The sequence below is a fragment of the Coturnix japonica genome, chromosome 9 (genome assembly GCF_001577835.2).
Source record: "Coturnix japonica isolate 7356 chromosome 9, Coturnix japonica 2.1, whole genome shotgun sequence".
In the NCBI taxonomy this organism is placed as follows: domain Eukaryota; kingdom Metazoa; phylum Chordata; class Aves; order Galliformes; family Phasianidae; genus Coturnix; species Coturnix japonica.
Window position 1 is genome coordinate 7888117 of NC_029524.1, and position 12332 is coordinate 7900448.

The window sequence follows — 12332 nt, forward strand, 5'->3', positions numbered from 1 at the left end:
GTGTCCACAGATAGATACGATCTTGTATTGAATTCTGACAAATTTTTTTTGTGTTTTACAGTCAAAATGTTTTTATATATTAATGTCTTAAAATTCTGAGAAGGCATTCATAATAAGCCTTTTCACAGAATCACAGACTTGTAGGGATTGGACAGGACCCCTGGAGATCATCCAGCTCAGTCCTGCTTCTAAAGTACATTCCCTAGAGTAAGTTACACAGACAAGCATCCTGGTTTTAATATCTCCAGAGAAGGAAGTTCCACTGCCTCTTTGGGCAGCCCGTTCCAATGCTCTGTCACCTCAAAGTAAAGAATTTTTTTCTTCATGTTCAGGTGGAACTTCCTGTGCTCCACACTGTGCTTGTTGCCCCAACAAAAAGATTCTGCCCCATCCTCTTGACAGCTGCTGTTTAGATATTTATGTGCTTTTTCATATTCAGCTTTGAGTAACCACTTGAAATATTTTCATTTTTATAACTATGTATGTTCTTTTGTTTTTCTTTTTAACCAATATAAATGCAAATTTTTACCTGGCTTTTTCCTCTTGAAATTAAGCTTTGTCTATTATTTATTATAGACTGCCTCATATACAACTGGTAAGTTAGAGTTCCTGCTGTAAAGAAAAGTTTACAAATATCATTTGTGTTTCTGGATAGAACCAATTCAAAATAGAAAGTATCAGATATTGGATTTATAACAAAAATCTTTGTTTTGATTAAGTGAATTTTGAAGTGAAATATGAAGTGCTGGACAATGATATTTTTGAGCACTTACTCTGGTCTATTAAGCATAATGTGACCTAATGTTTTGTAGGAGCACCAGGGAGAGGAATCCCTGGCCTTCAAGGTGTTCCTGGTCGTAGAGGTGAGTTGTTTTTTTCAGAAAGTAGAAGCTTCATTTTTAAATATTAGAGTCTTCATCTTTGAGATGCCTTTGGATGCTTAAAATGCTACCTACAAGTGCTGCTCTGAAAGTGATACCTCTTGTTTTATTATGCTGTTGTCCCATGACATTGCTGGTAAAAATGTACAACTAATGGTGGAGACTGTTGAAAAATAGTGTTTTGTAACTGAGAATTTGCTCAATCAACTAGTGTTATTGTGCTCTTGGTTTTACCTGGAATTTAATTTAACAGGATTTGACAGATCTGATATTTGAACTAGCATTGCTTCTATTGCTACATCAAGAAATATTCTTCAGTCTGATCTTTCTACCCTTCCTTCAAGTTTCTTCCTTTGTATGGGCAGACTCTGAAGTGGAGTTTTAAAAGAAAAGTGGGTGTACTACCTTGCATTGTGCCTTCATGCAACCATTTTGCTCCACAGTAGCAAGATGGTTTTGGGGACATACACGTACTAAAAACAAAGGCTGAATTCCACCTTCACTACTGTATAATAAATGCGTATATTCTGTGTAGTCCTATTTCTGAAAGTTGTCATACCATCTCACCATCATGACAGTTCTCCTCTGATGTGTTACTTATACTTCACAGGAGTCAAAGGGGACATGGGGCTGCCTGGTTTTCCTGGGCCACCAGGTATGAAAGGTCAGCAGGGTGACCAAGGACCCATTGGACCTCCTGGTTTAATGGGGTTACCTGGATTTCAAGGAGCAACAGGCATGGCAATTACTGGCCCAAAAGGGAATAGAGGCATTGCTGGTGCAGATGGAAGACCAGGTATATTGTGAATATTTTCGTAACTATCTATCTGAAATGATATATTGATAATTGAAAGCAGAATTCAAACTGTCCAAAACTAAAGATTGGAGGGAATTCCAAGAGAGCTTCATAATTAAACAGGCAGTTCCTTTACGAATTGATGCAATGTTACAATTGCAAACACCAGAATGGACAGTGCAGTATGATATAAGTTTTACCCTTCACTCCATTTTGCTTTCTTCCTTTGCAATCTCTGCAGTGTCTGAAATGTGACTTCTTTCAGTGAGATATTCCAGATTTCATTACAACTGAAAGATATAAAAAACAAAAACTGTAGTGCTACAGAGGATTACAAGAACTCATCTCTGATCTCAGATTAAATTAAGAGGCTAGAGAAAAATGAATTGTAGTTATTTATTCAATCATTCTTTTTTTTTTAATAAATGGGTATATTTCCTTGGAAATTGCTGCAACAATAAGCATGAAGTACCATTATAGAGCTGCATTGTATGTAATGTATGTGAAATGGTATTTGTGGTGCTCTTTACATATTCTATTTCTGTACAGGTATTCCTGGTTTTCAAGGGCTCCCTGGTCTTCCCACTATGAGCATAAAAGGAAGCAAAGGTGTTAGAGGAGCAGATGGCATACAAGGACCAATGGGCCCAGCTGGTGACAGTGGCCCCCCAGGTCCAAAAGTCAGTGAAAGGAATGCTACTTGTTTCTTACTCAACTGTAAATTTCATTCCTACCATGAAAATAACACCCAGAGTGCAAGAAATACATGTGTAAAAAAGATACTAAAATGGATACTGAAAACAGTTGTCATAGACCTAACCCGACCAAAAAGGAATCACTGAGTAGTTCTGACATGTCGTTTCTTTGGCCATTAGGTATTACAGAATAATATGACCATTTCTAACCTGCTGAAAAACTGAACTAATTATTTCAGTTGTAGAATGTTCTATGGACATAACACTTTAAATATTTTTGAGCAAAAAAGAAATATACTTCATAGTATCCAGATGTTGCTTTGTCTTTATTATTGATGGTATCTGATTTGCAGGGAGTAGAAGGTCGACCAGGTTATCCTGGTGCTAGAGGGGACCCTGGCTTTCTCGGATTTCCAGGTGTAAAAGGTATTCATGTATTTACTATGTACACTTCTACGTGACAAACAGAAAAAAATCTGCAATGTGTTGTAATGTGTAATAGCACCTACCAGGTAGATCCTAGAGACATGGAGTTTCTCCATCAAGAGCCGAATGTTTGTCAGCTATGAAAGAAAGTGTTCATTAAGAAGGCTTTTTTTTTTTAGTTAGGTGCTCTGAGTATGTCCAAAGTGCTCTTAAAGCGAGGAAGAGCTACAGCTTCAACTGTCTCCATTTCAGGCAACTTAAAAATGTTTGTCTTACTGATGATATGTAAAGACATTGAAACTGGGTTTGCTAATTAGAAATGCCACACCACCACTAAAAAAGATGATTTTTAGCAGCCTCTTAACTATAAACTGAAGAACATTTAATCATTATTATGATACAAAGCGCTAGGTTGTTTGCTTGCCATAAAACAGTCCTGATTATGATCTCATTCACTAGTTTATCAGCAGACAAACTATAAAATGTTTTAGACTTATTTTATATTCCCAAGTGTTGGTCAGATAAGCTGCTAGCTAAAAAACCTTTTAAGACGTATTTCCAATCTCCTTCAGGAGAAAAGGGTAATCAGGGACCACCTGGACCACGAGGGGCAGAAGGGCCAAGGGGACCAAAGGGACAACCCGGTAACTATTGTTACAACTTTAATTCTTCTAGCAGCTAACTTACCTTGATTTTGTTGTTTTGTTTTGGTTTGCGTGTTTTTAAAATAAGAGCTCTTCATTACATTTTTCTTCTAGGTCCACCTGGTGTCTCTGGGAGAATATTCTCTGTCCCAGGAAGCAAAGGGCCTCCTGGACTGCCAGGAATCCCAGGCACACCAGGTGATCGAGGAATTCAAGGGATTCCTGGACTACAAGGTAGTTTATAATTTTTCTATCTGAACATGTTTGTGTGTCTCATATGATGTAACATTTCAGTTTGGCAGGAAAGCATACAGCTGGATAGAAAATGGATATATTTTTTAAAATACTTCCCAGAATTTAAAAATAACTCTTGGTGCCTTGATAACAGCCTTGAATTTGTAACCTGCTCCATTCCATCTGCCCACCATGCCTGCAGTCAAAGAGTATGCAAGTTTTTCCCTCAGTGTAAGGCTAAGCAACAAAAATGGTATTAAAAAACTTTAGTCAAAACATTCATTGTTTTCATATGAGCAGAATCATTCTCAAGAACATTTCTCATTTCTTGAGAAAACATGTGTAACATGTACTGTAGGTATGCTACAAAATGATTGTGTCTATCTTAGTCTGGCGGTGGGAAGGTAAAGGAGAGGCTGTTATTCTATCAGAAGTCAAGCCCTGCCATGGCTGTGAGGAACGTGGGAACAAGAAGCAGGTGGGATGAGGTGTATGTGTGCTGTTTGCTCAACCACTGTTCTCACACCACAGCTTTCCACACCGGGAGGGAACTTCTCAGAGTCTTGGACCTGCTAGAAAGCATGGACTTAGGAATGACAAAATTCCCTCTGGCATAATAAAACAGGCATTAAATAATGTTTTTTTTTTTACACCTCCCTTAAATTTGTTTTACAAAGGAGCTACCATTATTTATGGATTTATGAAATGTGAACATCATGATTATGACCTGTTATTATGTTATTGAAATATTCCTATAGTTTAACATGTGCTAAAAGTAAAAGCTATTTGTTATTATTTATGTACAAGCCCTTTATGAGAATAATATTTTTCTACAATATGTTCAGTGCTTCCTTGTCATCTTCATGGTGTGAAATATGCTGATAGTAATACTGTGGACTGACCCAACATTTGTGAACTTTGTGTTGCTGTTTTAGTTCTAGTACAGCTACATTCACATAGGGATGTTGACTTCATTTATTAGCAGTTATTGAAGTCTGCATAATACTGCTATATTAATCTGTTTTTTTCTTGATTACTGTTTAGGGCCTAAAGGAGTAAAAGGCCTACCAGGAAGTTTTGGTCGTCCAGGTCAACCAGGACGGCCCGGTCCAAAAGGAGACAGGGGATTCCCAGGACAAAGAGGTACAGGAAAGCAGACATCTCTGTTTGACTGCTACTACTGAATATATAAATAAACTGTGTTCCCAATTTTCATCAAGTCTTCTTTTGACATATATTGAGATTCTGTAAAATCTGCAGTAGCACATGCTTAGCTTTTAACAGATTCATGTTCACAGCAGAAATAGTAGTTTACAACATTTACTAAAGTGTGCTTTGACTGTGCTTCTCTGTTACTAACTGCATTTTACTCACCCACTTGGAAATCTGTTTAAATCAGTGTGACTTTACATGATATGAACTTGAAACTGAATATTTTTATTGAGTCACCATAAAATTATTTACAACTTATGAAAAAAAAAGTTTTCACTATGCCACAAATAGATGCAAAGTTGAGCTATGTGAGCTAGATTGAAAGGAATTCATATATCTAGTGAAAACTACTATTAGTTTTTAGATTTATTTATTTATTTTTGTTTACTTTCATGTGGTTTCACTAATTTAAGTAAGGCAGGAATTCTAAGAACGTGATAATATTTTCTTCACCTTCACAGGGCAACCTGGATTGATTGGCTTCCCTGGCCTACAGGGTTTGCCTGGATCACCAGGTACTACCACCACTGGTCCAACAAGAAGAGGTTTTATCTTTACTCGGCATAGTCAGACAACAAGGATTCCTTCATGCCCATCTGGGACATCACAGATCTATGTTGGCTATTCACTGCTTTTTGTACAAGGAAATGAACGAGCTCATGGACAAGACCTTGGTACTATACTAGCAAAATGTTCATATCACCTTCTGTAGAGTGTGGTAATGCTAAGTTGTCTTCATGAAACCAAACACATTGTGTCTGAGTTGAACACTGGCTTCAGCCATCAGTGATCTGCTGCTCTGAGTCAATTTCAGTGATCACAATTTGAAAGACGTCTTTCTTTCCTGTATTCCTGTACTTCCTCTTTTTCTCTATGCACTTTTTTCAGGAGCAATTTGGTTACTTATGAATAGATGCCTAATGTAAATGTCAGTAACGTTTGTGTAGGGCTGATCGTAATATTACAAGGTCTAGGAGAGCACAGTGCTTTGTGGATGCTGGATTGGATGTTACAGAGTGTCAAAAAATGGCCCCAGAGGTTTGTGTTTAATTCCTGCTGTTGTGTCAAGGACTGATATCATTCAGTAAGATAGTATTTTTAACAGTTTTTGTTCTTGGTCCTTAATTTTAAATACTTATTTGTATCTATGTGATAAGTATTTTGATTTCATAAGATTTCACAGTATAGACACTTAACTCTTAATAGTCATCAATTTTTAAATTTTTCACTGGTCTCCTTTGTTTGTCGTGCTGAATATAGTTTCCTATTTGTCACAAATTTTCCTCTTATGTACTTCAGGAACAGCTGGTAGCTGCTTGCAGAGATTTACCACCATGCCATTCTTATTCTGTAACACCAATGATGTTTGCAGTTTTGCTTCTCGCAATGACTATTCATACTGGCTGTCAACTGCAACCGCAATGCCAGTAGACATGGCACCAATCTCTGGCAAAGCACTAGAGCCCCACATAAGCAGGTAAGAGTACAAGAATTTTAGTTCTTCTGGCCAGCAGTCACAGAGTGTAAGTTGCTTTGAACAATAAATCTTAGAGAAGCACCTTTACCTCTCAGTAAATACAAGCACTTTTCATAATTGCTTGTTTTTGCTTTTTTTTATTTATTACTCATGTGAATATATTAGATATTCAGTGATATAATGAGAAAAGTTAGATTATAGTAAAGGAGTGCCACAGGCTTCATTAGCATAGCTGACATGAGAAAGGGGAAAACAGTTCTACTATTTGCAATGACATAGAGAGAGATATATCTATACATATGCACCTACATACATATTTTTAATAGTAATGTCATATATATTAGTGTCAGGTTAAAGTGACATAATGACAGCATCGATGTTTGTAACACAGTACAAGTCAATTTCTGTTTTCATTTACACATAATAAATTGACTATAGTTGTTGAGGAACATTGTAAACTGGAGCTTAAGGTTCTCTACTATGAAACACCATCGTATAAATGTTAACCTTTTCAGTTGCTGGAGTATGCATGCTTCTTCTTACAGATGCATTGTCTGTGAAGGACCTGCAATGGTAATAGCAGTTCACAGCCAAACAACCACAGTTCCTGCATGTCCAGGAGGCTGGATATCTCTCTGGAAGGGCTTTTCTTTTGTTATGGTAAAGATAAAAACACTGGAAATACTAATTTTCCTTTGCCTAACTTTTAATGGCTTTTTCATCTACATTTGTGTCTTAATAATGGCGAATTCTATTAACTCTTAATTATGACAGAAGCATAGGAACACCCATTCTGATCTGCCCCTGGAAATAAGTGGCAGAAAGAAAAGGGAACATGATGGAAGGAAAACAACTGGATTTTAATCTTACAAAAGTAACTGCATGATCATGTGTTCTGCTGAGCTCTTGGAAGGACAGGTTTGGGGCCTGGGGTGGTTAAAGCAGTCCTGACCACAGGTGCACAGAAATAAGCAGTTCTTTTATAATTCAGAACTTCAGGCCAATCTTCACAGAAAGCTAAAATCAAAACAAATGCAGTACAGTTTCTACAAAAGGCTGCTTCAGTAATTTTGATGCCATAATGAGATCTTAGTGAAGAAACAGAATAATGTGCTTTCAAGGTGAGAACTGAGAATGGGAATAAGGGGTGAAGTGGCACTTCACTTTTGTTAGCCATAACTGTGGCATGGCATAGGGATGCCAGCAAATGAGGGTAAGAGATAGAACTAAAAATCCCTCTTGAAAGGTTTGATTGGTTTGGTTTGGTTTGTTCTTGTTTGTTCGTTTGTTGCATGATGGAAAGTCTTTTTAGATCTAGTGTGGAATTTGTTGTCTCTCCTGTGATTTGGCCCTAAGTTATAATAAACATCTCTGGGAAAAAAAAAAATTTTCAGCTACTGGCTGAATTGCAGGTTTTTGGGTTTTTTTTCAAACATCATCAAATTTAAATGTATTTTTCTAGCAAATACTCTGCTGTCATAAATTATTTTAGAGCTCTTTCTCAATTATTGTCCAACATGAGAGAATGAAAATGCCTTCTTTCTTTTTTTGTCTTTGGAGAAGGAATCAATTGAACAAAAAACATGAATGGGACCACACACACACACACACACACACACACACACACACACACACACACACAGAAAAGATGGAATTTGACTTATTTGTGATTCTTTTACTGTAGCCCTTAAATAGATGGAAGCCAGCTTCTTTCTAGTCATTGTGCTTGTTGCATTTTTATGACTTTTCTTAGGGTAGAAAAAGGCCTTTGCAAGAACTAAGAAATAGCATAAATATGCTTGAATTTTCATAAGGCTTATGTACTTCATTGTGAGTCTGATAAAACTAATCTGTGCTGATTTTTGTTTTGTCCAAGATACAGCAGGGAACATACGCTAAACTTTAGAGATTTTTTTTGCATTTTACTAAAAGCTGACGTATGAGTTCTCATTTTAAAAAAAATAAATTGTTAAAAAAAATATATTGTTACAGTATACAAGTGCTGGCTCAGAAGCTTCTGGCCAAGCTCTGGCATCTCCTGGATCTTGTCTGGAAGAATTTCGAGCCATCCCATTCATAGAGTGCCATGGCAGGGGGACATGCAACTATTACACAAACTCCTACAGCTTCTGGTTGGCATCACTAAATCCAAGAAGAATGTTCAGGTAAACTGTACTTCCTCAGCCCTACTTCCTTCACCTATGCACGCTGCATCCATACTGCAGATGGCTTAGAAGCCACTAACTACCTTTATAACAAGCAGAGTCTCCCTTAGTAATTCCCATCAGATTAGACATCCCCATTTGTCAGGTTTGTGTTCATTCCATAGCACAAAGAGGCCTAAAGTGAGACAAGCATCTGATTTTGTCATCATATAATGGCTTTGTATGGAGAGGACCTTAAAGAGCTGTTAGAGCTCTCCTGTCATGGGAGACTACATCACCACTACATCAGATTGCTCAAAGCGCCATCCAGCCTGGCCTTGAACATTTCTAGGAATAGGGCATCCACGTCTTCTCTAAGCAACCTGTTCTGGTGCTTCACTACCTTCATAGTGCAAAATTACTTTGAAGTGCTTTTTTGAATTTCATTCCAAAAGTTCCATCACCTCTCCCTAGTTTTTAACAACAACAACAACAAAGTAAATGTTTTCTTTCTTTTAGGAAACCTACCCCACAGACACTGAAAGCAGGAGAACTAGAAAACATCATCAGCCGTTGTCAGGTCTGCATGAAGAGACAAGTCTAAACAATGTCCTGTCTTGACAGAGCATGAAACCCTACTTTTATTTACAAAGAAATGCCTAAATTTGAAGAGCTATAATTTATTAAAGGCCAACTGCACCTGGAAAGAAAACTATGATTGCCAGTGCAGCACTGTGGTGAGGTAGGGCAACAGTTTGACTTTTGTCTTTGGCAAATGACAAAGCACTTTGTTGGAGTAAGCTTGTAATGACAATCTGCAGGATCATCTCCAGAACTGTGTCATCTCTAAGCTGCATCTTCATGATAAAATCTGTGGCACTGCCAAATCTTTAATGAAGGACGTTAATGCTGCGCTGCCCTGCGTCATGTGCTTTTCAAACAGCAAGACAAACAAAATGCTCTAATATCAGCTTACAGATGATCAGTGTTCAAAGCAGGTATAATTTAAGATGAAAATCCAGCACTTACAAGAGACGGGGTTCAATATGAAATATTTTCAGTGCACTTTTACATACATATTGAGTAATTTAGGGTTGTTTTGGTTTGGTTTTCTTGTCTAATAAACAAGCATTTCCCCACTTAGCTCACCTTTCCTTGCCTGGGAAACAGACATACAGTCTTATTTGTGTCGCTGCAATAGTAATGGCTTTTAACTAGCCAGGAAGGAAGCTACACTGTGCACTGGGTAGACACTACAGTGCTGATGTGCACTGGCTGTGTTCTCTTGAGTGACTTCAGCTAACTGCTGCCTAATTGAAAGCGTAGGAAAATCTTCTGTAGATCTCATGCTTTTGACATACATTATTGGATCCTAAAACTTCTTTAGAACTTGACAGTATTGAGCCTTTATTTTGTTCCCAAGAACAAACATTTAGCATAACATAATGTCAGAAATCAGCAGAATTTACAATGACTCGGTGGATCAGGACCTCCCACAGCATTATAGGGTTATTACAGAGCCTCCAAGAAGTAACCTGTATTTCATTTTCTTAATATTTAATTCAGAGATATTTATCACAAATGATGCACCATTTTGAAATATCGAGCACAAACACTCCTTCAAATTTCATTTATTCCATCCAGTTAAATTCATACACCCAAAACTGAAACAAGATTAACACTTAAATTGTACCACTGAGCACTGACTTAACAAGAGAACCCAACTGCAAATGAACATGAATACTTGAAAAGCACTTTCATTTATTCATATAAGTTATATAAAATTGTAGCTCTGTTGGTTTTATTTGTTTTGTTGTATTTTTTTTAAATATTTGTAACATTGCACTTGCAAGGCTATTTAAAATTGTAAAGTTAACATTTGAAATGTTGATATTTTAATACTTGCACAGATTATCGGAATTCCAGTATTTAGTTTTATAGAAGAAACTTAATGCATCTGAAGAGTTCTGTAAATGTACCATTTTAAATGTAAGGTAGAGCAATACCTTGAAATAGCCAAGATTTCTCCTTTAGATCTTTTTTAAGCCAATGAAATTTTATATCGTTTCTGTTCAGATACTTGCATTGTGTTTGTCTGTTTGAATTTTCAGTGTTAATCAAACTATGCAACAGTTTCATCTGTGTTTCATGTCAGTATCTTCTGATGGAGGTGACTCGAAGATACCATTTCCATGAACTAAATGAATATTTTTAAAGTATTGTCAGCTTGAGCGGCTGTAGTACTTCTGTTTGCAAGGTGTAATTGTGAATTGGCAGGTTTTTATGAAGGATCTCTATGCAAATGCACTACTGATAAGAAGGTATTAATGTTAATATTTAGTCTCTCATCTAAATGAGGTTTGGTGATGGAGGCGTTTTCTTTAATATAATCCCTTGTTAGATTTTTTTACTCTAAGCTCTGAAATTTCTTTAAATACTCCAAGTAAAATCTATGCCCATTGCTTGTTAGGTTGTTGTTTTTTTTTAAATTAAGGCTCAATGCAGTCACACAAAGCCATTGTATACTGTGTATAACTGATGACTCAAGACACAATTGTAAAGCTTATTAGCAAAATGAAGGATATAAGTAAATGTGTAATGTTAAAGACTGCTGGAAATGTTCGGTACAGGGTAAAGTATAAAGAGAAGGGAATGGACTGTGGTCAGAGGTAAGTTACAGTGTGTTGTGTCTCATAGAATTACAAAATGAAAGGGACCTTTAAGATCATTTAGTTCCACCTCCCCTGCCATGGGCAGGGTCACCTTCCACGAGAGCATGTTGCCCAAAGCTACATCCAACCTGGCCTTGAACACCAGTGTGGATGGAGCACCCTCACCTTCCCTAGACAACCTGTTCTGATGCCTAACCACCCTCACAGTGAAGAATTTCTTCCTCATGCCTAATCTAAGGCTGCTTTCTTTCAGTTCAAACCATTCTCCTCTGTCCTTTTGCTACACTCCCTGAGAAATAGTTTATTCCCCTCTTTCCCGCAGGTCCCCTTTAAGTATTAGGAGGGTAACTATAAGGTTTCCTCAGTCTTCTCTTTTTATTTGGGCTAAACAGCTCCAGCTCTCCCAGCCTGACTTCCTATCAGAGGTGCTCCAGCTCTCTGCTGATTGTTGCAGCTCTCCTCTAAACCTGCTCCAACAGGTCCATGCCTTTCTGATGCTGGAGGCCCCAGAGCTGAACGCAGCGCTCCAGGGAATTGATGCTTTGTTCCCTGCTGTGGATTCTGCTGCACCTTTATTGCGTGACCTTCAGCAAGTGACTAAAGATTTTCATAAATAGCTTTAGATTCCGAGTGCTCCAACTTGGGCTTTCTTTCACAAGCACGCACTGCTCACAGCTGCAGGGACACATCAAACCCAGCGGGTAAAAGATGGACGCTAAAATCCAAAGAACTTGAAGGAAGTCGATCTTAATCTATCTCCGGTTGTTGTGAGAATTAGTGAATTGTCTGTAAATAATCCTAGAGCCTTAACAGGAAAGTGCTGAAGAGGAGCAAAGTGTTGATGTATTGTACTGAAAGCATGAAAGATAACGAGAAAACAACAGGGAAAAAAAATAAAACCAAAGAAAAGGAACCTCCTAAAAATACAATCAAATAAACGTATTTTGAATAAACGAAAGACCTGGCTCACTTGTGGCATTGTTTTTTGTTCTCCTCACTACTAATATACTACTAATACTAATATTACATATATATATAATACTAATATATATACTAATATACTTCTAATACTAATAATATACTTCTAATACTAATATAATATATATATATATGTAATACTAATATATATACTAATATACTTATTTCCAGTA

General features: G+C 37.2%; 1 protein-coding gene across 1 annotated transcript in view; it reads left to right on the plus strand.

Moving 5' to 3' along the window:
- Positions 1-11115, plus strand: part of COL4A3 (collagen type IV alpha 3 chain) — a 50509-nt gene extending 39394 nt beyond the window's left edge. The window contains exons 41-52 of the mRNA XM_015871391.1: positions 813-863; positions 1492-1677; positions 2227-2357; positions 2726-2798; positions 3371-3442; positions 3557-3676; positions 4721-4819; positions 5350-5562; positions 6188-6365; positions 6911-7025; positions 8358-8530; positions 9029-11115. Of these exons, the coding sequence (XP_015726877.1) occupies positions 813-863; positions 1492-1677; positions 2227-2357; positions 2726-2798; positions 3371-3442; positions 3557-3676; positions 4721-4819; positions 5350-5562; positions 6188-6365; positions 6911-7025; positions 8358-8530; positions 9029-9113 (1496 nt within the window). The 3' untranslated portion in view covers positions 9114-11115. The remainder of the gene's footprint in view (positions 1-812; positions 864-1491; positions 1678-2226; positions 2358-2725; positions 2799-3370; positions 3443-3556; positions 3677-4720; positions 4820-5349; positions 5563-6187; positions 6366-6910; positions 7026-8357; positions 8531-9028) is intronic.
- Positions 11116-12332: the final 1217 nt, after the last annotated feature.